Below are 26054 nucleotides of genomic sequence, written 5' to 3'. Positions count from 1 at the left end.
GAATTCGGAGGAGGCCTAATCGATGCGATCGTATCGGTCTAGTGGAGGTAATTGGCAGTAGGCGGTCTCTCAAGTACCCAGGTCCACTACCATGAAGGGCTTTGTAGATGATAAGTAGCACCTTGAAGCGCACCTGGAGATCAACAGGCAGCCAGTGCAGCTCACGGAGGATAGGTGTTACGTGGGTGAAGTGAGGTGCACCCACGATCGCTCGCGCGGCCGCATTCTGGACTAGCTGAAGTCGCCGAATGCTCTTCAAGGGCAGCCCCATGTAGAGCACATTGCAGTACTCCAGCCTAGAGGTCACCCCCCAAGAGCTGCTGGGAAAAAGAGAGAAGGCGACCCAAGACACGGAGTGCTTGAAGCGAAGGACTCAAGGACATTTTCCATTCGCTCTCCAGCATTGAAAGAATCTTTCTCCTACAAGGTTACCCATTATCACCATTACTCTTTGTCTTAACATTAGAAGTTTAAAATAGAAAGATCAGAGAAGAAGAAATAAGAGGAATGAAAATTAAGAAAGAAGAATATAAGCTACAAGCGTTTGCAGATGACTTAGTTTTTATTCTTGAAGATCCACTAAAAACAGCACCCAAACTGCTAGAAAGAATTGAGGAATATGGAAAAGTAGCAGGCTTGAAAATAAACAAAGACAAAACAAAGATTATGGCAAAGAATATCCCAGCAACACAAAAGGAAGAGTTGTCAGAAACTTTGCAGATTCAAATTACAAGTAAGGTTAAATATTTGGGGATATACCTATCACCTAGATGTAGTACTCTCAAGGAGGACAATTATACTAGACTAAAACAACAAATAGCGACTGATCTGATGAAATGGGAAAATTTACAACTATCAATGATGGGAAGAATTTCTACAATTAAAATGAATATTTTACCTAGAATTTTGTGCCTGTTCCAGACAATCCCAATCAGATTGGGTAGGGACTTTTTTCAAGACTTAAACAAAATAGTTTTGAAGTTTATTTGGCAAGGGAAAAAACCTAGAATAAAACTTAAATTGTTACAAGATGCTAGAATTAGAGGGGGATTGGGCTTACCTGATTGGGAGTTATACTACCAAGCAACAAACTTGATGTGGATTAAGGAGTGGATATCACTAAAAAATTCTAGACTATTGAATGTAGAAGGTCATGATTTACTGTTGGGATGGCATGCTTTTTTATGGTATAAGGGAACTAAAGCACATGGCTATTTTAGAAGACATTATATAAGGGAGGCTTTGTTATTAAACTGGGAAAAGGTTAAAAGATTACACTACTTAAAAATTCCAGTCTGGATATCAACGATTGAAGCATTTTCATATCCAATAATATATAAAAAGGAACAAACAGTTAGATATGTTGAAATATTGAATGCAGAGGAATCTATCCAAGAGTTGAAACAAGAAGGGATAGAAATGAATTGGTATTCATATGTACAGATACAATCTAGATATAATGAAGATAGAAAATCCAAAGCTTTTTACAATAAAATGACTGAGTTAGACAAAATTTTAACAGGTACTGATGAAAAAGTAATTAAAAAACTATACAAATATTTATTGGAGGTTAAATTACAAGAACACGTTAAAGAAACTATGATAGCTTGGGGGGGAAACTTTAGGTATGGGATTGATTTAGAGAAATGGCAGAAACTGTGGTCTCAAAACTATAAAATGACAATGTCAACTGCATATAGAGAAAATTTGTATAAGATGTTTTACAGGTGGCATCTACCCCCAACGAGAATTGCAAGAATGTCCAAGAATAAATCAGAAAAGTGTTGGAAATGTCATCAGATACCGGGCTCATATTACCACATGTGGTGGACTTGCATTGAAGCTAAAAGATACTAGACTAAAATCCACATGTGATTGGAGAAAATGACACACAAACAAATAGACTTTAAATCAGAGGTCTTTTTATTAGGAATCATACCAGAAATCTACAACAAAGACTTAAAATATTTGATTGTAAATGTGTTAACAGCAGCCAGAATCGTATTTGCAAAAAACTGGAAAAATGAAACAATACCAAAACAGGAAGAAATTATTCGGAAAATAATGGACTGTGCTGAAATGAGTAAAATGACACTTGAAATTAGAGAACAAGAGGACGAACAATTTTATAAGATATGGGATTTGTTTTAGCAGTGGCTGGGGGAAAAAACTTGGAAATGAAAAATGTTTTACTCATGTTTTAACTGAAGGAGTTAAATGATAACACAATCGTGCTGTGAAATAGATTAACAATGATATAATGAAAAACTGATATATCTATGAATTGAATACTTTAGAATTTTTTGCTTTAAAAAGGATAAGGATAACAACGATTTTATGTATACTTGATAGAGGATTGGTGATATAATGTATAACCTTAAGAACATATTGCAATTATATCTTGTTGTTGATAAATAATTTTAATAAGGGAATAATTAAAAATTAGTATATATATGCAGCGACTATTTAGAATATTTTGTTGAAAAATGAAGGAATAAGATTTCTGTTTGAAGGTATGAGGTACAAGGATAACAATGAACATAAGCATAGCTGATAGTTGATTGGTGGAATTATGTATAATGGAAAATTGTGATATATAAATATAAATGGTTGGTAAAAAAAATCTTTTCTTTCACATGGGGATTATATAAAGGTATACTGATATCAAATAGATAATCAAGAATGTAAGGGAACTATGATTTATTGGAAAAAAATAATACTAATCGTAATTGAATATATACTGTACAATGAAAGTGAGGTATTTAGTTATAGTAGATGAAAAATCTGTGATGGTAAATGTTATTCGAGAATATGGATGTTAAAACACCTTTAACCAAACAACATGCTGTATGTGATGATGCTTTTTTTTGTTTTGTTTATGTATGTGTTGTCTATGTAATAAAAAAAATTTTTTTTTAAAGAATCTTTCTCCTCCAACTCCAATTTTAGTTTAAGTTGCATCTGCCGACAGCCATCCTGTAGCCCTATTTAGTCCCTACTGGCTAGGGAGGATCCCTTAGAAGATCTGTTAGGCTGCTATGAAGATTACTGGTACTCAGCCTCATTGTTGCTGAAGTCACTGGTGGTTCACGAGAAAATTTTGGTGGTCCACAGAAAAAATCTGGACCTTATTTGCATTTTTAATGTTTTATTAGTAATTTAAAATATAATATTCTAATAAATTCTTATATTCTGTAAAAGATCATTATTTTACAAATGTACTTAACTTGTTTTAAAAAATTCATATTAAAGGTTGGCGACCGCTGGTCTGGATGGATTTGAGCTGGTGACATTTGAGGAAGTGGTTCGGGGCCTCTGAGCTATCACCTCAGCCATCTGTTTATTGGATCCAATACCCTCCTGGGTTGTAAAAGCAGCCAGGGAGGCGAATCTGTGGACGGGTCTGTGTCAAAATGTTGGCCTCTCTGACAGAGTGGATGTTGCCCCCATCTCCGACCAGTTTACAATAAGTCCCGACCCATCTCTAACCTTCCCTTTTGGGGAAGGAGGTTGAGAAGATAGTTTGATGAAAATCTGAGAGGGAATGACTTAGCTAGAACTATTTAAGTCTGGTTTCATGACAGACTCTTAGTATTGAGACAGGCTTGGTCACACCTGTGGAAGAGCTGAGATGGGCAGCAGTGAGGCACCCATCCTGTTCTCCGAGACCTCTTAGCAGCTTTTGGGATACATTCTTTATTCTTCACCCAAGAGGGATGACAGCAAGCTGTTTGGTGGATGGCAATAAAGGCCCCACCATCCAGTATAGGTTATACATTACAATCAGGCGGTTGGCCTCTATATTGCTTGCTTGCTATCGGCTGCTATAGTAATGGGGAGGGAGGGGGGTCATGGTATTTGGGAATCTTGCTGGTGGAGACATCTCGGAAGAGGGAGTTATGTCCTCACCATCTTCTGTGCATGCTGAAGGCTCGTGTTTGGGTTTGGTCAAGGCCAACCATCTCTGCATACTACCTGGATGAGGCCACCTGGAGATGCACCCCACATGACACCCTTGGGGGTTGGAGACTGGACATTGGGCCGGGGTAACTGGGAGGAAGGATTTGGATAAATGTTTGATATGTACAAGTTTGCACCTTTTTGCCTCAGATCTTGCCTCACTTTCACTGCTTTCACTTCATATCCAGTAAAAGTACTTTTTCTCTAAATCAATGGCGTTGCGGGTTTACTTTCTTGGATTTTGAAGGAGGCACACCTGACACAGGCCCCCCTAGGGAACTTCCTTCCTTGCCGGGACCTTTAAGTTTTCTCAGAATTATCTAAGAAGACTTCTTGGAATATATGCCTGAACTGACTTCCCTGGGTAAATTATTTTGAAGACTGGGCAATGAAGTGTGAGAACGTTCATAACTCTTAAAGAAGACCAAAGGAGACAGGGTAAGGCTTTTCAGTCCAATTAGGAACTTTAAAACACAACAAAACCTTAACAATAAAAAACAGTTAAAACACCACTCTCCCTAATAAAACCTATGAGATCAGGCAACCAAGACCATCAGTTGTTCCAAATCAACAAGATTCCTGTATAAAAAGACAAATAAACAAAAAAACCCTGAATGTTTTTTCTGTTGTTATGTTTAACTGATGAAAAACAATCTTTCATTAGGCACCTTGTTATATGGCCTTTAAAAACCCAGAATAAACCATTTTGTTTACTAAAACAATATATTTTTCCCCTGAATCTATCACCACTCTGAGTCAATTGTAAACATTTTCTTGCAATAGAGCTTTAAGCAGTTTATGTGTATGGCAAGAGTGGGCTCCGGCAGTTACTACTGCTGGTTTTCTTGTGGACACGCCATGCGTACTTGATGCGCGCAGTGCAGTGCAATAAAAACTGTTCTGTGCATGCGCAGAAGCAAAAAACAACCAGAGAACTGGTTCAGGGGTGTGACAGGCCTGGGTCACTGCAGGTTTCAGCGACCCAGGCTGCCAAACCATTATCGGTTCAGCCGAACCGGAAATAACCCACCACTGGTGTATGGGGGAGGGGAGTGAGGTTGGTAGTGAATGCAACTTACAATAGCTATAGCATTCCCACTTAGACTTATATACCACTTCACAGTACTTTTTACAGCCCTCTCTAAGTGGTTTACAGAGTCAGCCTATTTGAGTCCTCATTTTACCAATCTCAGATGGATGGAAGGCTGAGTCAATCGTGAGCCGTTCAGGATCAAACTGCTGGCAGTCGGCAGAATTAGCCTGCATTCTAATCATGGTGCCACCAGGGCTCTTGAAATACAAACCAGAATGGTTGAATAAAGAACTCTCAGTTAAAGACAAAAAAATAAGTATAAAAAATAGAGAGCGGGGCTTATAGCTAAGACAGAATACCAATAGAAATGCAAATATGAAATCAGGAAAGCTAAGACTCAGAATGAAGTAAGACTTGGAACAAATGTCAAAAATAATAATAATAACATGTAAAAAAATAAGAAAACAGGAAAATCAAGCAACGGATCTGCAAACACCTAGAAACAAGGAAACACAACACCAGAAGTCAACATGGGATTGTCAAAAAAAATAATGATGCCAAACAAACTTTATTTCATTCTTTGACAAAGTGACTACATTAGTGGACCAGTGGAATGCTGTGGAAATAGTATACTTAGATTTCAGTAAGACGGTTGACAAAGTAGACGGCAATCTATTTCTTAGTAAATTAGAAAAATGTGGGATAGGTAGCATCAATGCCGGATGTATTTGTAACATCTGGTATTGAAGACCATTTGTCTGAAGAAAGTATGAACCTGGGAGAGCCAGGATGTCCTCTAAATGAAGTCCCAGCATGGTGGGGAGGGGCTTCCTCTGCTCAGCACCTTCTACATCAGGGGACTCGGCATTTGTGGAAGAAGCCCTGGAGAGCAGCCTCCAATCTAATCAGAAGCATCTGTCTCTCTCCTCTTTTGGCTGGAGAATGGCTAGTTGCAGCAGGGACCATCCTCCTCATTCTGCTGCTGCTTCTGTTGATGCTCTTCCCAAGATGCAAGTGAAGGGGAAATGCCTTGCGCTGATGGCAGGGCCTCCCTGATGGTGGCAGCCAGGACTCCTGAGGTTGCTTGAAGTTAGTAGTCCTCTTCTCCTCAGGGGTATTGTATAGGAACTGTGTGTCTCTTTCTTCTAACAGATCTCTCAGTGACTTTCTCTGCTTTGGAACCCTCTTTTGACGCTATTGCTTCTTCTTCTTCCAGGGTCAACATTTTACCTGTCCAGGTCTTTGACTTTCTCTGCGGCTTCTTCTTCTGTTCTCGCCTGCGCAAGGTTGACCCAGAGTTTTCAAGAACCCTCTGGGGGCTCCACTCTCCACAGGATTCCTTGCCCTGCAAAGAGAGAAAATGGAAGACATCAGAACTATACTTTGAACTAGCAATGTTTTCTCCCCTTCTCCACTTAGAATCATAGAATCATAGGCTGGAAGGGACCTTGAAGGTTTTCTAGTCCAACCCCCTGCTCAAGGCAAGAGTCCTTATGAGCTCTGTTATTCCCACCACAACCCTGGCAGGTATGAGTGCAAGCAGCCAAAGAGGCTTGACAGAAACAGCTTCTGGTGTACGTGGGTGTGTGCTGGTCCTCATTTCTCTCTCAAACTTCCTTCCTTCCTTCCTTCCTTCCTCTGTATCTACTGTATCTACAATCCCTACCTATCTATGTATCTGCAGACATGCCTGCCTGCCTCTCTCTCCTCTGTCTGTCTGTCTGTCTGTCTGTCTGTCTATCTATCTATCTATCTATCTATCTATCTATCTATCTATCTATCTATCTATCTATCTATCTGTATATTTGTCTGTTTTAATTAATCCATCTATCCACTATCTACCTACCTATCTTCCTCTATATGATCTATATATCTATATCTATCTGTCTGTCTACCTATCATCTGTCCATCTAATCTATCTACTTGTATGGTGCCTATCTCACGGAGTTTATCCCTGCAGCCCATCATCTCCAGGGAACTTTTTCCTGGATAGCCGTCCCCTTTCACCGCCCTTTGTTTTTCCATTCTTCCATTCCTTCTCTCCCTACCTTCAGTTCTTCTCTGACAGAAATCCCACATTTCCCCAAGGTAACTCCAGCTCCTGCTTCTGTTCCTGGCTCCTTCTCCATCTCCTTCTCCTCCCTCAGAGTGGATGGGTGTGAGGGGATCCCGGAGCCCCAGAGGAGCCCCAAGCAGCTCATGATCCCTTGATGGTTGCCTTACAAAGACTTTGGGAGTGAATGATGCTCACCCAACCCTTCAATGGTCTTGGCTCTTGGGTATTTCCCAAGCCCAGAGTTTTGCATCTTACATAGACTTCAACAACAATCATTCTCACCTCCGAAGTTACTTCAAATTGGAGCATCGGTTCAGATTGAATCTTATTATCTGTGCCACAATTAAGAGAAGAAGAAAGTATTCCTGATGGCAAATCATCAACTGAAGATTTTGCTTTCTGATAGGGACTCATTCTACGTCTCCAGAAACTGCCTGTTAGATGGGAAAAAATAGAGGACAGCTGGCTAATTTTGGGGGATGCAGCTCCTGCCTCAGATGGAGACAGACTCATGCTGAAGACCTCTAGAAGACTTCTAAATCTGGATTATAATCCAGCACCTTGAGAAAGTTGAATTAGTGCTGCCATCTGTTTGTTAGGGACAAAAGGCAAAATTGTTGGCAGTCAAAAGTTGCTGGCCACAGGGAAATGAAAAGGAACATTCCTGGGTGTTATTGAGAAATAATCAATTTGAAACCATTCTTGCTCCTATTAAAGCTTTCATGGGAAATCACAATCCACCACCACTAAAACCAGTGGTGGGATTCAATTTTTTTTACCACTGGTTCTGTGGGCATGGCTTAGTGTGTGTGCCATGGTATGGTGGGCGTGACTTGGTGGGCATGGCGGGGGAAGGGTACTGTAAAATCCCTATTCCCTCCCGATCAACTGGGACTCGGGAGGCAGATAATAGATGGGGGCAGGGCCAGCCCCAAGTGGTATTTACCAGTTTTCTGAACTACTCAAAATTTCTACTATTGGTTCTGCAGAACTGGTCAGAACCAGCTGAATACCACCTCTGACTAAAACCATTGAAAGTTGGCACAATAATTGAGATGCTCCCAATAAAACCTAATAAATCACCACCAATTACTCTTAAGCAATGAGGCTAAATCTCTGGGAATCCTGTTATGTGGTACAAGACAGATGGTCCTCCCCATAGATTCCGTACTCGGTAATTCTCATTTGTTTTGATTTATATTCCAAAGCCTCTGTTTCCCACCCGGCCAGCTCCAATAACCAGCGATCTTGCCTGATCTTGTAAAGCTAAACTCGCTCTGATTGGCTTAGACCTTGCACTGACAAGTGAGCAACATAAATTGCAAACAAGTCAAAAGGCCCATCCAGGAAGAAGGAAATGGCAAAGCAGTTCTTCACTGTTGCTGAGAGAATCGCTTGGACGTGTTGAACCACATTTGGATGAGCTCAACTGAGGAGACACTTCCCACATCCATCCTCCCTCTCATTACTTTTGCTCTGAGTAGGGACAGAGCAAGCAGCAGCTCCTTCTACTTCCCCCGTTGTTGTCTGTCCCCAGGTGTGATTGCAAGTAAGGGCAGAGGACATGGAGCTCCTCCACACATTCCCCCACCCCCCACCCCCAGTGCCACCAGAGCTTCCCTGAAGGTCTCTCTTGCCAGGTGAGATGGCACATGGATCTTATTCAGAGACAGGATTATGGATTATCTAGGACTGGGATGGCGAACCTATGGCACAAGTGCGACAGGTAGCATGCGGAGCCATTTGTTAGGGCACGCAAGGCATTGCCCTGACAGCACCAGCATGGATGCACGCACTGGCCAGCTGACTTCGCCTTTAATTTTCGGCCATTTTTTAAAGGATATTTTTTAATTTCCATTTTCACAACATACAATCACATGTATACTATACATAGCCAGTATCATATGGTAACAAATAATGATCACATCAGTTCCTCTTGTCATCTTATTAGCTCTTCTGCTCTCCATACACCTCCCTCTTCTACCTCTCTCCTACTTCCTATCTTCCCTCCATCATCCCTTCCCTCTCTACTTCCCCTTCCCCTCTCCCTGTCCTCTCCCTACATTCCACTCCTCCCTATCCTCATCGTCCTCATCCTCCCCCCTCACCCTCTCTCCTATCTCTCTCATCCCATCTTTCTTTCCATTGATGGTTTTCTCTGACGAGGAATAAGTAGAACATCTGCTGAATGTTGTCCATGATGGCTATGGCTTCGTTTCTGGGGTGAATGAGCATGCTGAGTAGACTGTTGTTGAGGTTGGGACTTTTGAAGAACACTTTATTCAGAGAGGGACCTTGGGATTGCACGCTGGTATCGAAAAGTGCTCGAATCTGGTCTGGCTCTTGTGGCTGGCACTTTCTAAAGGATGACGGGTGCCAACATTCTTCATCAATTTTCAGAGGTGGAGTAAGTTCTGCATGTCCGTTCTGGACCATCTGGTTTATGAACTCTACTAAATTAGCTTCCATGTATATGATTTGTCTCAGATTGAAGAGGCGAGGGAAAGGCTGCTCATAGTTATTTGGAAACCGTTGCCTTGGTATGCAAAAGGGTATTGGGGCCATCCAATTCTTTGTGGCCTCCTGTTGGAATTCCTTGACCATGAGCCTAAGAAATTCTTTGTTCTCTATTGACAAGGTCAAATCATTCTCTTCTTTGCTGGTCTGGAACACTGTTGCTCCTAAAACTGGTTTGAGTGTCGAGGTCATGAAGTGTTCTTGGCATGGTTTCAAGTGGGATGTTCTCCCATTACTGAGAGTGGAAGTTGTGAAGACATTTGTCTGGGTTGGGACCTGTGGCCGATCAACACACGCCATCCCAAAGATGCCCCTTCCAAGTTCTGTATCGAGGGCGGATGGGGAGTCCTTTGGACCTTTGTCCACTTCATGAGGGGTGAAAGCGTTGGAGGAGTCTGTTCCTGGCAAGAGCAGGATTTTGGCTTTGGGATCTAGAACAGGAGAGTGATTACTCATGTGCTTCAGGTGAGGTGGGATGCTTGCTACCTCTGGTGTCGTAATCTCACTGCGATCATCTGGTGGGTTGTCCCATTCTAGTAACGGTGGCAGTGGGAACTGTGCACTCCCATCTAACTCTTCTCTGCAGATTCCATTGACTTCCCTCCCCACCATGCACTGGGACTCGGTGCATGTTGATGGCATGACGTGCGTTTCTTCATTTTGGACATTGATGAGACTGTCGAGAATTGAGTCTCGTGATCCAGATCGAGATTTTCCACCTTGTTCCTGTTGTGGTGGGCTTGGGTCTTCCATGTAGGCCTTAACATGCTTGTGCTGGTTATCTTTTTCCAGCTTCCTAGGACTGTGGCTGAGGGAGGAACAGTTAGCCTTCATCTGTAGAACTTTGGCCCGTATTAGTCTTTTTTTCGCTTCCCGCTTGCGCAGAAGGTATTCCAGTCGAACCTTAAGTTTGGCTATTGTAGCTGCGTTCTCTGCCTCCATGGTTGCCAACTCTGCCTGAGCTTTGGCTTCTGCAGCCACCTTCTTTGCCTGAGCTTTGGTTGCTACAGTTGCCTTCTCTGCTTCCATGATTGCCAGCTCTGCCCGAGCTTTGGCTGCTGCAGCTGCCCTCTCTGCTGCCGTGGTTGCCGACTTTTCCTTCAGCAGCTGCTCTTCTCGTATAAACTCTAGATCCAACTCAGCCGCCTCAACTTCTATTTGTGCTTCTGCAGCTGCAGGTATCCGTGGCCTTTGGCTGTAATGGGAATATTGCTGTGAGAAGCTGCTACCTGCCTTTGATTGGGAAGATGAGGCCTTTCTGGAGGCATGGGAGGAAGCTGCGTGTGACGGTTGAGATGTCGTGTGTGAACGATGAGACTTCACTGATGCGGACTTTTCTCCCTGTGTAACTTTTGGACTAGATGAGGATGTCCTCTTAGAAGCGTGAGAGGGGGCTGCATGTGACCCCTGAGATGGTGCTCGCGAACGATGAGACACTTCAGACCTGGCATTTGTTTCTGATGTATCCTTGGGGTTGGATGAGGATGCTTTCCTGGAAGCATGAGAGGGAGCTACATATGACTGTCAAGATGCTTCAGACTCAGCCTTCTTGTCCTTGGGATTGGATGAGGATGCTTTATTGGAAGCATGAGAGGGAGCTACATATGACTGTTGAGATGTTTTAGACTCAGCCTTCTCATCTGGGGCTGTCTCCTTCTTCAGATTGGATTGTATAAGGTCTTTGCTGCGTCGGAACTGCTTTTTACGTTCTTTGTTTAACATATGAATGTGCAGCATTTTCTTCTGGAGTTCTTCATCATCGTTTAGTTCTAATTGGATATCAGTGAGGCAGTTTCCATAAAATCTCCATAGCTTGTAGATATCGTCCATATCTTTACATAAAGAATGGAGGCGTTTTAGGGGTAAATCGTCTTCGAGTTTGTCGCAGAGATGCTCCAACCACTTCCAGTTACTTTCCTGCTTTCGATAAACCCGGTCCATTCCTTCAAGAGGTCTGGCCGCATAATCTGCGTAATGTGCTGTGTTAGGTCATAGTCTACTTGACGTGTTTCTGCCTTTTCTGATACTTGGACATTTGATTCTGATTTTTGGATGACCAATTCTGAGACTATGGTGGGTTCAGGCATGTCTGATCTTCCTGCCATGGTTAGAAAGGTTCTATAACTAGGATTAATTCATAAAATGACTAAAATACGTTATCGATTTTTGAGTCCAACTCCCTTTTTTGGCCACTAGGGTGCGTTGCAAGACTTGAAGATGTAGCTGCAGTTCACTAGTCGGCCACTAGGGTGCGTTGCTACACTTGGAGATGTGGGTGCAGTACACTTGTTGCCCACTGAGGTGCGTTGAGAAACTTTGGAGATACAGGCGGAATTCACCTGCCAGCCATTAGAGAGCGTTGAGAAACTTTGGAGATGCAGGCACAGTTCACCTGCCAGCCACTAGAGTGCGTTGAGAAGCTTTGAAGATGCAGGCACAGTTCACCTGACAGCCACTAGGGTGCGTTGAGAAGCTTTGGAGATGCAGGCGTAGTTCAGCTGTCAGCCACTAGGGTGCGTTGAGAAGCTTTGGAGATCCAGGCGCAGTTCACCTGCCAGCCACTAGAGTGCGTTGAGAAGCTTTGGAGATGCAGACGCAGTTCACCTGCCAGCCACCAGAGTGCGTTGAGAAGCTTGGAGATGCAGGTGCAGTTCACCTGCCAGCCACTAGGGTGCGTTGAGAAGCTTTGGAGTTGCAGGTGCAGTTCACCTGCCAGCCACTAGAGAGCGTTGAGAGACTTTGGAGATGCAGGCACAGTTCACCTGCCCGCCACTAGAGTGCGTTGAGAAGCTTTGAAGATGCAGGCACAGTTCACCTGCCAGACACTAGAGTGCGTTGAGAAGCTTTGGAGTTGCAGGCGCAGTTCACCTGCCAGCCACTAGAGAGCGTTGAGAGACTTTGGAGATGCAGGCACAGTTCACCTGCCAGCCACTAGAGTGCGTTGAGAGACTTTGAAGATGCAGGCACAGTTCACCTGCCCGCCACTAGAGTGCGTTGAGAAGCTTTGAAGATGCAGGCACAGTTCACCTGCCAGCCACTAGACTAGAGTGCATTGAGAAGCTTTGGAGATGCAGGTGCAGTTCACCTGCCAGCCACTAGGGTGCGTTGAGAAGCTTTGGAGATGCAGGCACAGTTCACCTGTCAGCCTCTCGAGTGCGTTGTTAGTGTTGGCTTAAGGAACTGGACTGCAGTTCTAGAGTGGTCACTAGTTGGAGCTGCTTGTGTCTATCGTTTGGAGTGACGGGCAATGGCTGCTTCCCAATGAGATTCTTGCTCAGCTGCCTCTCCAATGTTGGGATTCCTAAGGGACTGCACCCGAACTCGGAACCCCTCTTGGACCTGGCTGGCTTGATACCTCCGAAGGGCTTGCACCTTTTCCCACTTCACAAACAATAACAAATCAGCAAGAACATAACATGCACTCTCTTTTAATTCATTCAGCTGGTCTGCCTCTGCCTTATGTCTCTTTTAGCTGTCTGCAGGCTTGCATCAGTTGGCCTCTTTATTGCCTCTCGTTGCCAAGACAACTCATCAATAAAGTTCAAAGGAGTTGGGAGGTCTGCTCTGGGCTGATGACCTTACTCAAATTTCGTTTGCATGGAGATTTTTCCATGAGGCATTTACTATACAAAGAACTTCTCTTCTTGTTAGTTTTGGGAATCAAAGGGGGGTTGCTTTATCATGCAAATCCTGATTTCCTTTTAACACACTTTCTTAATCACAACAATGTCATCATCTTTTTCTTGAGGGGAATAAACTTCAAAGCCTTTTCACTCTGAGGAGGTTAAAGAATTTCTACTGTCTTCTGCTTCGGAGCTCAGAGAGGAAAACAAAGGAAGCTAAAGGAGTTTTAATGTCTTTTTACTGTTCTGCTCCGGGCAATGAGTTTCTGCTCGGGCAGCCAGTAAACTCCACGCTTGGGCATATCTTTCAGATCACGTTTATTATCAGGCATCCTTAATAGCAAAACTTACAGTTCAGTGTTAAGATTCTTCTGACTTTCCATGATCTGTCCCATCACGTAGTGTAAAAAGACATTAATTCCCCTAACCCATGCTGCTGGTGCAAAGCTGCTTATGGTAGTGCCGATGGCGATTCAGTGAGTGCCCAGTAATAAATCAATTTCCCGGGCAGAGTACCCCACTGCCCAATCAGGGAGCACAGATGTGGTCACATGTTATGGACTACATTTCCCATGAGGTAGTAACATTTCCCATGAGGTAGTTTCTTAAAGGAGACAGCTCTTAATTCCTATATTAGCTATATATTGTTGGGACAGCACATTACCAGACGAATAGATCAACAATTAAAAAAACAACGACAATCAACTAATTTTCGGCCATTTTCGATGCTTCCCTGAAGCTTCTGGAGGACAAAAAACAACCCAACACGCAAACCGGAAGTTTGGGAAGCCTCCTGAAGCTTCCGGAGGGCCTCTGGGGGGAGGGGAGAGGAGGCCGTTTTTGCCCTCGTCAGGCTCCTAGGAAGCCTCTGGAGAAGGGGAGGGTGAAAAACGGATCCATGTGCCAAAAGTGGGGCAAGGCTGGGGTCCTTCATGCATGTGCAGGGGGTCACATACGAATACGCAAGGGTTCGCATGCATAAAGTATGGGTGTGGCCATCCCCACGCACGACCTCCCTGCAGTCCCCAGCTTTTGGCACACAATGGCAAAAGGTTTAGCCATCACTGGTCTAGGGCTTTCCAGGTCATTTATGGGACTTTCCTTTGATTCTTCAGCCCCAGATATTTGCCCCTCTGAAATCAATCTATTAAGGCCAAAGTGACTTCCTCCCAGAGGAGAGGAAGGTGAAACATTCTGAGAATTACAGTCAATTGGAAAAAAAATGGCTGCATAGCTTCTTCTTCCTTTCTGACTCTTGGTCAAAATGCTGTTTGTGGGGAAGAGCCTCGTGGGGAGTCATGGCTGAAACTCTCAGAGAGATTCTCTCACATTCACACCAACTCAGTCAACACAGAAAGACCCAGGGTGGGGGTGAGTGGAAGTGTTTGTTTCACTTACACATCAGGAAGAAAATCACAGCTCCAAAAATTACACCTACTACAGTTCCCACAGGAATCCGCCGCTCTGTAGTTAAAGAAAGAGACACAGAATTCCGCTTAGAGTAGACAGATCCCAAAGTAGAACGTAAAGTGAGATTTGGACATTAAGTATGAAACCTATTGGGTCAGGCTGGACAGCCTCTCGGGGCCCCTTTACTTCTATATTAAAAAGCCACATAGGCAGAATTGCAGCTTGCAAAAGAACAGGAAGCAAGTGCCTAACCACAGAGTTCAATAGTCTCACAAGACCACAAGAGTCAGCTAACGTTCGCTTCGAGACACCTACTCAGTACCTATGACAAAAGGAGAAGTAAGACCCCATCTCCTTATAAGGCTTTTTCTGCAAGGTAACCAGTAAGAAATGAGTTAAGTGTTTCCGTGTTACGCTGCCTTTGAGAATGTATAAGAACGCGTGTTTCGATAATGAAGGTGGTTCAGAATTTGCAATGCTAGCCATGGGCTAACTTTCTGAACCTGGCTGCCAAATAAACTTTTCCTGTATCCTGAGAAGTCTAAAGCCTGTCATTTTCTGCAACAATCCTGAGTTCTCAGAAGTGGAGATGCTGAGCAATGGAAGCATTTCCCCACTTGTGCTGGTCTCCAGGAAGTGTCTCTACCTTGAAGAAGAGGAAGCACCTCTTCTTCAACCATTCCCTCTTCAACATTGGAGGGGAGGGACTTCCTTTAGGTGAAGGGCACTGACTAAAGCCCACTAATTAAATTACTGTAATTTTCAGAGTATAAAACACACCTTTCCCCCCCCCAAAAAAAGAGGGTGAAAATTTGGGTGCATCTTATATACTGAATGTAGCCCCACCCACCTCCAGACTGCAATAAGTGCTGAAGCTAACTGGGCTGGTCAGCATTTGCAGCAGCAATCACATTCAGAAAGTTACACAGGTAACTAATTCAGCAGGATTCAAAATAATAATAATATACAATGCATTATCAAAAGCAGGTTTTCCAAGGTAGCAGTAAATACAAGCAAAACACAAGCAGTTTCACTTTCAGTTCTCATCTAAGCCAGACTCCTTCCTGTCTCCTTGTTGTTCACACAGCAAATACTGTTTCAGAGGCCAAATAGCCTTCGTTGGCTGACTTAGTTGCTGCACCTTGTTGACTATGTGCTCCAAGTCATGAACTCTCACACAAGGACAGGAAGCTAACCAGCTGAATACCATGGATGCTGGTAGGCAGAGGCAGAATCTTTTTTCTTCTTATTTTCCTCCCCCAAAACTAAGGTGGGTCTTACACTCTGGAGCATCTTATACTCTGAAAAATATGGTAAGTAAATATGTCCAGCTTCTCCTTAGTTCACGTGAAGATAAATGGTGGGAAGGTGAAGCATGTTCAGATTTCAAGATTTTGTCACTATCATTTTATAATGAAGGTAGTACTTGATGTAAATGAGATTGGTTTCTTACTCTGGTCTACCCTGTTGAGCTGAGAAATGGCCAGCCTCCCCTGCTGAAAAGGACATTGAATGACATGGGATAACTTATCCCATCAAATAATTTCCCCCAGAAAGGAAAACATTGTTTCCACTCCCTGTCATTTCTATGATCGATTACCTCCATATACAACAGTCCTTGACGTATGACCATGATTGTAACCAGAATCATTGAGCAAAGCAGTCACTAAATGAGACAACCACATGACTGTATTACTCAATGACAACTTTCCCAATTGCAATCATTAAGCAATTACACGGATCATTAAGTAGGGAGGGGAGGGAGGAAAGAGGGATGAGTTTGGGAGAGGGGCAGGCACAAGTGTGCCTGCAGATGTGCCTGTAACATTCACAGCAGGTGCAAAGTTGCTATAGTCCAGGAGACCTTGAACAGCTACAGGTCCCACTGACATACATCTATGTGTAATAACCATTCAACCTCTCACCTGTTTTGTCCTTAGGAGCCAAGACCAGGGGCTCCTGCAATGCCTCATGCTTCAGGTGACACCGAAAACGGCCTCTCTCCTTGGGGTCAATTTCAATGCTGAGCTGGACATAATAGGTCCCATCTGAGTTGGCGGTCACATTCCTATGCAAGCTCTCATTCTTCCGAACCTCTCTGTCCCTCGTCCAGGTAGCCTGGATCTCCTTGGGGTAGAAGCCAAAGGCCTGGCAGATGAGGATCTCCAGGCTGTCATCATCGACCACCTTGTGGGTCACCTTTCCCACTGGAGGCTCTGCAGAAACAGCAACACCTGAGTTCCTGGGATTTTCTGGCCAGGTAATTTAATAACAGTGAAGAGCTTATCTGGCCATCCTCTCCCACTGCTCCTTCTCCTGAGCCTGTGGAACCCCTCAAGGATGGAGCATCGAAGCTCTTTACGTTGATTTTTGAAAGGGATACAAAGAGTTTTTGGTAAAGATCTCACTGTAACAAAATTAATTGTAATACTTGGGGATTGATTCTGTTTTGCCCAACCCCAATTAAATTTATTCACATCATTCCAAATGGAAACCAGGTCAGATTCATCTTTGGATTCAGCCCCAAATTCAGGAGGATGTGGGGATTATAATTTCTTCTGTTTTGCAAGATTTTCTCATGGAAATGGATCTCAGCCTTCTTTATTGCTTTATTAGTTTTTTCTCTTTGAAAAACTTATTTCAGGGGGCATTTAAGATTCTTTTCCCCAAGAGAAAGGAGATGGAATGGATAGTTCTGGAATTAGACAATGGGAAAAGGTAGAGTTGGAGGAAAAGTTAGATTGCATAGTCAAATCGAGGGAATTAAAGACCTAAGGGACAAATATGGGAGGAAAACTAAAAAGAAAACAAGATTAAAGAATCGGAAGTGGGTAAGAGAGGAAGGTTAAGGTAAAATAGAGTAAGAGAATAATTTTATGAATATATTTCAATAGTGTGTATTAGTACCAGAATTATACAGGTTGGATTATTATTTTACAAGTGCAACAGATATCAGGATAATATTGCAATATAAATGGATATGAAGAATGGGAAAAATACACTTTGAATGACTGTGCTACTAAATATGTATAAAATATGAATAACAGTGGAACTTAAAAGGCGATTAGGGAAATATATATAAATATATATTAATCTAAACATACGTATTAATCATAGAATTTTATAGACTGAAGAACTGGAAAAAATATGAATAGAAATACCTTAAACGTATAAATGATTGTGATAGATACTGAAACTGTATAAGGAGACATTGAGAAATGGAAGAATAAAGGATGGAACGTTGATTTAACTATGAAAATATGAACAACAAAATAGGTGGAAAACACATCTTTGAATATTATAGCAATATGAACAAGGAAAAAAAGTTAAAATAAGGACAGAAAATACTGGAGGAAAATAATAATTATATATTAATTTGTTAATATATGCAAAAGGATAGAAAGATGGTTCAGAAAGGAAGGGTGATAATAAAAGACATGTATAAATGATATGAAACAATGGAAATGAAATGTAATAGATTTTGTAGATTTGTAGATTTTATTAATATTTGTAGGCCGCCCTTTTCCCTGAGGGGACTCAGGGCGGCTCACATAAAATCAGGGAGGGGGAATACAGACATTGACATAGAGACATATAATAAAATAGTAAGCAACATACATTCATCATTCGGGAGGGGCGGCTATCCTTGTCCCCAGGCCTGACGGGCTAGCCAGTTCTTAAGGGCTGTGCGGAAGGCCTGGACGGTGGAGAGGGTACGAATCTCCACGGGGAGCTCGTTCCAAAGGGTCGGGGCTACTACTGAGAAGGCCCTCCTCCTTGTAGTTGCCAGCCGGCATTGGCTGGCCGATGGAATACGGAGGAGGCCTAATCTATGTGATCTTATTGGTCGCAGGGAGGTAATTGGCAGAAGGCGGTCTCTCAAGTATCCAGATCCACTACCATGTAGGGCTTTATGGGTGACTAATAGCACCTTGAAGCGCATCCGGAGACCGACAGGTAGCCAGCGCAGCTCGCGGAGGATAGGTGTTATGTGGGTGAACCGAGGTGCACCCACAATCACTCGCGCGGCCGCGTTCTGTACTAGCTGAAGTCGCCGGATGCTCTTCAAGGGCAGCCCCATGTAGAGCACATTGCAGTATTCCAGCCTAGAGGTCACAAGGGCCCGAGTGACTGTTGTGAGTGCCTCCCGATTCAGGTAGGGTCACAACTGGCGCACCAGGCGAACCTGGGCGAATGCCCCCCTGGTCACAGCCATCAAGTGGTGGTCAAACGATAGCTGTGGATCCAGGAGGACTCCCAAGTTGCGAACCCTCTCTGAGGGGTATAGAATTTGACCCCCCAGCCTGAGAGATGGAATATTGGTGGAATCTTTGGGAGGGAAACACAACAGCCACTCGGTCTTTTCTGGGTTGAGCACAAGCTTGTTAACCCTCATCCAGTCCATAACGGCTTCAAGGCCTCGGTTCATCACGTCTGCCGCTTCATTGAGTTGGCACGGGGCGGACAGATACAGTTGAGTATCGTCCGCATATTGATGGTATCTGATCCCGTGCCTGCGGATGATCTCTCCCAGCGGTTTCATGTAGATGTTGAATAGTAGGGGGGATAAGACCGAGCCCTGAGGCACCCCATAAGTTAGGGGCCTAGGGGACGATCTCTGCCCCCCCACTAACACCGACTGCGACCTGTCCGAGAGGTAGGAGGAGAACCACCGCAACACGGTGCCTCCCACTCCCACCTCCCGCAGTCGTCGCAGAAGGATACCATGGTCGATGGTATCGAAAGCCGCTGAGAGGTCAAGGAGGACCAGAATGGAGGAATGTCCTCCATCTCTGGCCCTCCAGAGATCATCGGTCAATGCGACCAAAGCGGTTTCTGTGCTGTAACCGGGTCTGAAGCCTGACTGGAAGGGGTCGAGATAGTTTGCTTCCTCCAAGGACCGTTGGAGCTGGAAGGCCACCACCTTCTCAACAACCTTCCCAAGGAAGGGAAGGTTGGAGACTGGGCGATAGTTATTAAGAACAGCTGGATCCAGAGATGGCTTCTTTAGGAGGGGTCTCACCACCACCGCTTTCAGTGCGGCGGGGAAGTTCCCCTCCCGAAGAGAGGCGGTCACAACCGCCTGGATCCAGCCTCGTGTCACCTCACTGCTGTTAGTAACCAGCCATGAGGGACACGGGTCCAGTACGCAGGTGGAGGCACTTACAGCCCTCATGGCCTTGTCCACATCCCCGGGGGTAACATCCTGAAACTCAACCCAGAGATGTTCTACTTGATCCTCTTGTGCCTCGGCTGGAACTGCGGGGATGGAGTCCAAGTCCGACCGAAACCGAGCAATTTTGTCCGCTAAGAATTGGGCATAATCCTCAGCTCTGCCCTAATATTTAGGAATGATAAATTATGTTTATGTGTTGTGGCCCAGCAGGAGCCGTTGGAGTTGCCACCAGACTCTGACACTGAGGGCCCCTATGAGCCGCCTCTGGAGGATGTGGAGGACCCTGGACAGGGTTCTGACTCTGAGCAGGATGCAGAGAGACTGGATGGCCACCAGGTGGCACCTGGGCCTTGGACCAGTGGGGAGGATCCAGAAGCCAACAGTGAGTTGTTCCTGGATGCACGCCATCGAAGAGCTACTAGGGTCAGGAACAATTATGCAATTACAGGATGTAATTGCACTCAGCTGGTGGTCATTAGGCTCCTCTCCAGATTATAAAAAAGACTGCTTCTGCACACACCCCTCTTGCAGAAGTCAACGCATTGACTAAAGAGAACTGTTGTAACTAACTTGGCAGGCTGGATTGCTGCCAAGGTTTGTCTGAGTTGCTGCCAAGGTTTGTCTGAGTTGCTGTCAAGGTCCTTATCTGTTTGTTTGCTTGGCTTTCAGCCACCGAGATTTTGGCTTCTTGCTATTAAAAGTATATTCTAGTTAAGCTTGTCTTGGCTTTCGTTACTGGAGTGGGTCAGAACATTTATGTGTACTGAAATGTAAGTTACCCAGTTACCACACCATTCATGCATTGATACTGTATGTATAAAGAAAATAAAAAAATAAAAATTTGATTGAAAAAAGAGAGATTCTTTTCCCCGTTGCCCTTCTCAAGTCTGATGCGGAATACACCCAGATTTTGTTTTTGTTTTTTTGGCTAAGGGCATGAAGGTGGCTTGGCTGTGAAGGGCAGACATTATTTTGGGAGGCAGAAAGGAGAAAGCCTATAGAAGCATGTTCAATAGAGACCCCCCCCCTTTTGCCACTCACCAATCCTTTGCAGAACCTCCTTCTGGTAGGACAGGTATATCTGCAGCCATTCAATGCAGGTCTTCTCCAGGTAGACTTTCATTTTCTCAGACCACCAAAGATCCTCCTCCCACTTCTCTTTGACCTTCTTGGCCTGGGGCTGAGCTGCCACCCATCTGAAGGTCTCCTTCTCAAATCTGATGAAGTCCTTCCCATTGTAGCCATAGTGCAAAAATCCTCTTTTGCCCCCATCTTCCCTGAGCTCACAGCCTAAAATTGCCTGCCAGGTGTGAAGTCCTGAAAGAGACCCAGAGAGCAATGCAAGAGAAGGTTTTCTCCTTTCAGAGTTTTCACAGACCGTCCCCTCTAGAAGGGCCACTAGGAGGGAGTTTTGTCTCCTCCCATTAGAGATGGGATTTATCCCACAAGCAGAAAAAGCCTTTTAATGATCAAAGTGCAATTAATCCTTTTGGGGCAAGACCAGAACGTGAAGAATATCTAAGTGAAGGAGAAAAATCTGGGGATGCAAAGGGGGGGGGGGGGGTCATACCTTTGCAGAAAATAAAGTCTAACTTGGGCATCAAGTGGCAGTGTGTTTGCTCACCTTCAGTTGGGTGGTTGAGTTTTGACGACTTCTCCAGGTCAGTCCTGAAGACCCACCCAAGGCTCAGAAATGTCTCCTTCTCTGCCTTCTCCATCCAAGGCACCAGAGGCTCCACCCTCCCGATGAGGCTGTTATAGAGAATGATGGGCTGGTCATCCAGGCAGCCCCTAATGAGGAACTGGGGCAGCCCCTGGCTGGGCTCTGACACTTCCAGGTAGTAATAACGCAGAAAGTGTGAGGGAGAGCCTGGGAAGGAAGAAGGGCAGAATCAGGGGGTAGCATTGCAGCTCCAGCCCCTCGAACATTCACACAGGAGCCCCATTCCCCACAACAAGTGGGCTGTCACCTTTTAGAAGGCCGCTGTTTTAAATGCAAGCAGGCAGCTCCCAGCTGACCTTGGAAACAGCTGGACAGACCCACATCTGGTTCAGGTGCCCCGCAGCAATTCGGGACCTTCGGCGCCTGACCTCGATCGCCGCCCCCCCCCCCCCGCCCGATCGCAGGGCCAGCCACCGAGATCCGAATTGTTTGAAGCTTAATTGTTAGAGTTGAAGATCTGACGCCTCCCCAGAGAGGAATCCCCGCCGCCGCCCTCCCCAGGCTACTGCGAGATTTGCTGATCAGAGTGCAGCTTAATGGCAGGTAGGCGCTCGCCCTTTGCCCGGCCAAGATGGGAGAAGGGCGAGGGCGAGGCCGGTTGAGCTCGAAGGGTTTTCACTTGCACGCTCTATTGTCTTTAAAACCTGCATAGGAATTGATTACAAATGAAGATGGGAAAGTTTTAAAACAGGATCAGCGAAGCGGCGGCGGCGGAGGAGGAGGAGGAGAGAGACACCCAGCCCGGGACCTGCGCTCTCCCTCTCCTTCTGCTTCTCCCTCACCCTCCGCCGCCCCCAGGAACTCACCGCAGCAACCCCCCGGTACGAAGACCCCCAGCGCCGCCCCCAACAGCAAGAGGGGGGCCGGGCGTAGCTGCATCTCCTTCCAACTTTCCAGCACCAACCGCTCCCAAACCTGGCTTTCTACTTGCGTCCTGCCCGCCGTCCTAGCACCTTTGAATTCTGAGTCCTGCTCCTTAGTGCAAAGTTTGCCCTACATCTCAAAGATCGCCTGCTAATCGGAGTTGGATACGCCCTTTGCGTGAGCCAGAGACAGAGAAAGGGAGAGAGATCCCAAAGGTGCTTTTTTCAGGAGGCAACTGGACTTTCTTGTTTTTTCTGTGAAGACGTTTCGCTTCTCGTCCAAGAGGTTTCTTCAGCTCTGACTGGATGGTGGGGAATGGAAGGACCAGCAGGTCAGAGCTGAAGAACACAGTTCACAGTAACATGCGTGCGGGGTGGGGGAAGGGATTGGGGGTGGGGAAGAGAGGGAGGGGGGCAGAGGTAAGGCACACTGGGGTGGGGGCTGGGAACCATGGATTTTTGGCCTTGGCAGGTCAACATTCCTCATCAGGAGGAGTCTGGATGGGTAGGAAATTGTACCAAAGAAAATGGGCTCCTGCATGTTCTAATCAAAATATCTAAAATGATCAATGTTAATTTATATTAAAAAAGATGACTAAAATGTCCCTATTTGTCACTGGACTGTGAAAGACTGCATTAAGAGCTACCATTTGTATGATGGAAGTTAAAGGGCCAAAATAAAGGACAACCGTGAGCTTTAAAAAAAAATCAATGAATAAAGGACAGTTTTCTGAAAGAAAGGACTGTCTATGATTGTTACTGATTTCACCTTCAATTTGATTCCCAGCCTGGGACTGGTAAAAACTTTAATAGTTCAAGTCCTAATCAAGGACTCAAGAGCTATTAAGGTAGATGATGATGATTTATTTTATTCATTACACATGAAACTCAGCCAACTGGACCTTCAAAAATGTATCACCAACATCTTTAACTGGCACTGATGGTTGATATGGGTTTCTGTCAGCAACCTAGATATCAGGTATCTCCTTAAAATATATGCTTTATTAAATATGTCATATTAAATAGTTGTATTTAATTAATTATGCATGATTGTTGTTATCATCATCATCATCATAGCAATAGCAGTTAGATTTATATACCGCTTCATAGGGCTTTCAGCCTTCTCTAAGCGGTTTACAGAGTCAGCATATTGCCCCCAGCAATCCGGGTCCTCATCATTATTATTGTGCCTATTAAAGTGTCCAGTCATGTCTGACTCAAGAGGGCGGGTGCTCATTTCTGTTTCTTAGCCAAGGGAGCCAACGTTGTTGCCAAGGCACCTGGAACATTCTCTTCCCACTAAAGTGGTACCTATTAATCTATTCACATTTACATACTTCAAAAATGCTAGGTTGGCAGGAACTCTGTCCAGTAATAGGAGCTCTCTCCGTTTTGTGGCACTTGGGTCTCAAACCTCGTCAGCTCGAGCTCAATGTCTTAACTACTGAGCTATATATATAGCCCTCCAATAGGCACTGCCTGGCTTCTTTGATCTGCTTATGAGTGCAGGAGCAGAGGGGCAGGAGCCCAGAAGTGGTGGTTTTCCTCAATCCTTTGGCAAAGTGCCCCCAAGATCTGGTTAGCTCCTCCTGCCATCTTCCAAGAAGTTGTTCAAATCTACAGTTGCTATTCTCAGAAGCTCCTGCACTTTCTCTCCATCTGTTGCGACTTTCATGGCTCCTCAGAAGCCTCACTTGGTGGTTTCACTGTTTGAGGTTGCTGAAACCCCCCACCACCTCCACCAAGAGCTGCTGGGAGAAAGAAAGAAGGTGGTCCAAGACATCGAGTCCTTGAAGCAAAAGGCACAAGGACACCCTACTTTCCAGTGGCTCTCCAGCATTGAAAGAATCTTTCTCCTCCCACTCCAAGTTTAGTTTAAGTTGCATCTGCCGGCAACCATCCAGTAGCTACACTGAGGGAGTCCCAGTCCCTACTGGTTATGGAGGGACCCCCAGAGTACCTGTTGGGCCACTAAGAGGGTCTTTCAGCCTCATGCATTCTCCAACCTTGACTGTGACTGAATAGGATAGGTCAAGGTGCCTGTGGCTTGCAGAATTGGCGAATATCTGTAGCTCAGGTGCAGGATAAGGATAAAGGTTCATTCTCTGAGCATGTGAATTGGCACCAGCTCCTGCCAACCTAGCTGGTTTGAAAGCATGCAAATGTGAGTAGATACATAGGTACCACTGTCCGACTTCTTCTACAGCCGCTTGTGGCCAGGTGCCGCGTGGCTCATCATGCCGGTGCTGCTGCTGCTTGTGGCACGGTGTCACGCTGATGCCGCTGCTTGCGGCAGGACACTGCCTATTGCAGTATGCTGGTGCTGCCACTCGCGGAAGATCGTAATGTGGCTCATGACAGTGACGGCACTTGCACACACAGTGGTGCAATGCATCTTGGGCCTCCTGCCATCCAGCGCAATGTGATACATGGCCTGCCACAAACGGCAGTACCAGCGCAATGAGCCATGTGGTTTCTGGCCGCAAATGCTTGCGAGCAGCCACAGAAGTCAGACAGCGATGCGACAGGTGTCAGAGTGTGGGAGGCCTTGCTACGGTGATCCTGCGATAGGCAGGTAAGACATCCTCCCATAATAGGACCTGGTGCTTATTTTGGGCACAAAAGATAAGACCAGGTCTTATTTCTGGGGAAACACAGCCAAAATGAGGGTTTTTAAAATTTTATTTTATTTTTTAGTATCCTCTAGCCCAGGGGTCGACAAACTTAAACACTCAAAGAGCCATTTGGACCCCGTTTCCCACAGAAAAGAAAATACTGGGAGCCACAAAGGTCCTAATCAGAAGCTCCCTGTTCAATTCTGGAGCAGACTGGAAGTTCAGTTCCGCCACCAGAGTCTCCTCCTAGCGCAGCATCCTTTTTCCTCTACCTGTCATAACTGAAAGCCCTATCAATTGTGGAGACAACTGGAAAACCCCCCTGATGCCATAGAATCACTCTAGCACTGTGATTCTCCCCCCACACCCAGCGGAAGCTCATCTCAAAATTATGGCACTGACTGGTGACGGAGCCGCAGCAGAGGGAGGAAAGAGCCACATGCGACTCCAGAGTCGCAGTTTGCTGACCTCTGCTCTAGCCTTACAGGATTTTCTCCCCATGACTCAAAGATACTTACATGTTGCAAATATAAAATATATAAGGGTGTGTGTGTCCTCATATCCCCATATTATAAAAAAGACCCTCTTCTTTTTTCAATGTCCCATTTACACACAAACTTTCCAAAACATGTTAAAGATCAGTGTAAATATTCAAACATGCAAATACAGCACAGAATTTTGGGTTTTTTTTAACTTCTGTCCTTTAGTGGCAAACAGTCAGTGGGAGAGAAAATCTCCTGTAACACATAGCAACCTGTGATCCACTGGGATAATAGTCCAACCAGTTAGTTCATGTAACACAACTGTAGTCACTGGAAACCCATCTATGATTATCCATTTAGTCTTGTCCGACTCTTGGTGATTCTATGGACCAGTATTCTCTACATCTTCCCTTCTTGCACTACTTCTTCAAGTTCTTCTATGCTCTGGTTGGTGTCAGCTTTGATGGCGTCCATCCACTGTGTCCTTTAGCAGCCTGGTTTCCTTTAACCGCTAACTCTTCCAAACACAATTGCTTTCTGCAGTGGATTTCCCCAGTATGACATGACCAAAATAAGTAAGACCAAAAATGAGGAGT

The 26054-nt window shown here is 44.9% G+C and overlaps 2 protein-coding genes across 3 annotated transcripts in view; one reads left to right on the top strand and one right to left on the bottom strand.

Annotated features, from left to right (window-relative positions):
• Window positions 1–26054, top strand: part of LOC106552957 (major histocompatibility complex class I-related protein 1-like) — a 554120-nt gene that overhangs the window by 276898 nt on the left and 251168 nt on the right. The window lies entirely within an intron of this gene.
• Window positions 5546–22440, bottom strand: LOC148047200 (major histocompatibility complex class I-related protein 1-like). Its single transcript, XM_087711322.1, has 6 exons — window positions 22305–22440; window positions 21400–21645; window positions 20817–21092; window positions 16525–16815; window positions 14588–14653; window positions 5546–6338 (listed from the first exon to the last, which is right to left on the bottom strand). The coding sequence occupies exons 1-6, from the start codon at window positions 22375–22377 to the stop codon at window positions 6295–6297; spliced, it is 996 nt and encodes a 331-aa protein (XP_087567448.1). The 5' UTR covers window positions 22378–22440; the 3' UTR covers window positions 5546–6294.

This window comes from Thamnophis sirtalis, unplaced genomic scaffold (assembly GCF_051295495.1).
Source record: "Thamnophis sirtalis isolate CommonGarterSnake01/CBP01778 unplaced genomic scaffold, rThaSir2_p1.2 scaffold_3, whole genome shotgun sequence".
Lineage (NCBI taxonomy): Eukaryota > Metazoa > Chordata > Lepidosauria > Squamata > Natricidae > Thamnophis > Thamnophis sirtalis.
Note: the sequence above shows the minus strand (reverse complement) of the source record. Positions and strands in the feature narration are given on the sequence as shown.

What these genes read in the sequence shown, in the direction of transcription:
- LOC148047200 (XM_087711322.1), bottom strand. Translation starts at nt 22,377, where the DNA reads ATGCAGCTACGCCCGGCCCCCCTCTTGCTGTTGGGGGCGGCGCTGGGG. An exon ending in GGAGGTTCTGCAAAGGATTG is followed by an intron (nt 16,816 to 20,816) that starts GTGAGTGGCAAA and finishes CTGTTTCTGCAG; the next exon opens with AGCCTCCAGTGGGAAAGGTG. An exon ending in TGTGATTTTCTTCCTGATGT is followed by an intron (nt 6,339 to 14,587) that starts GTAAGTGAAACA and finishes CTCTCTTTGCAG; the next exon opens with GGCAAGGAATCCTGTGGAGA.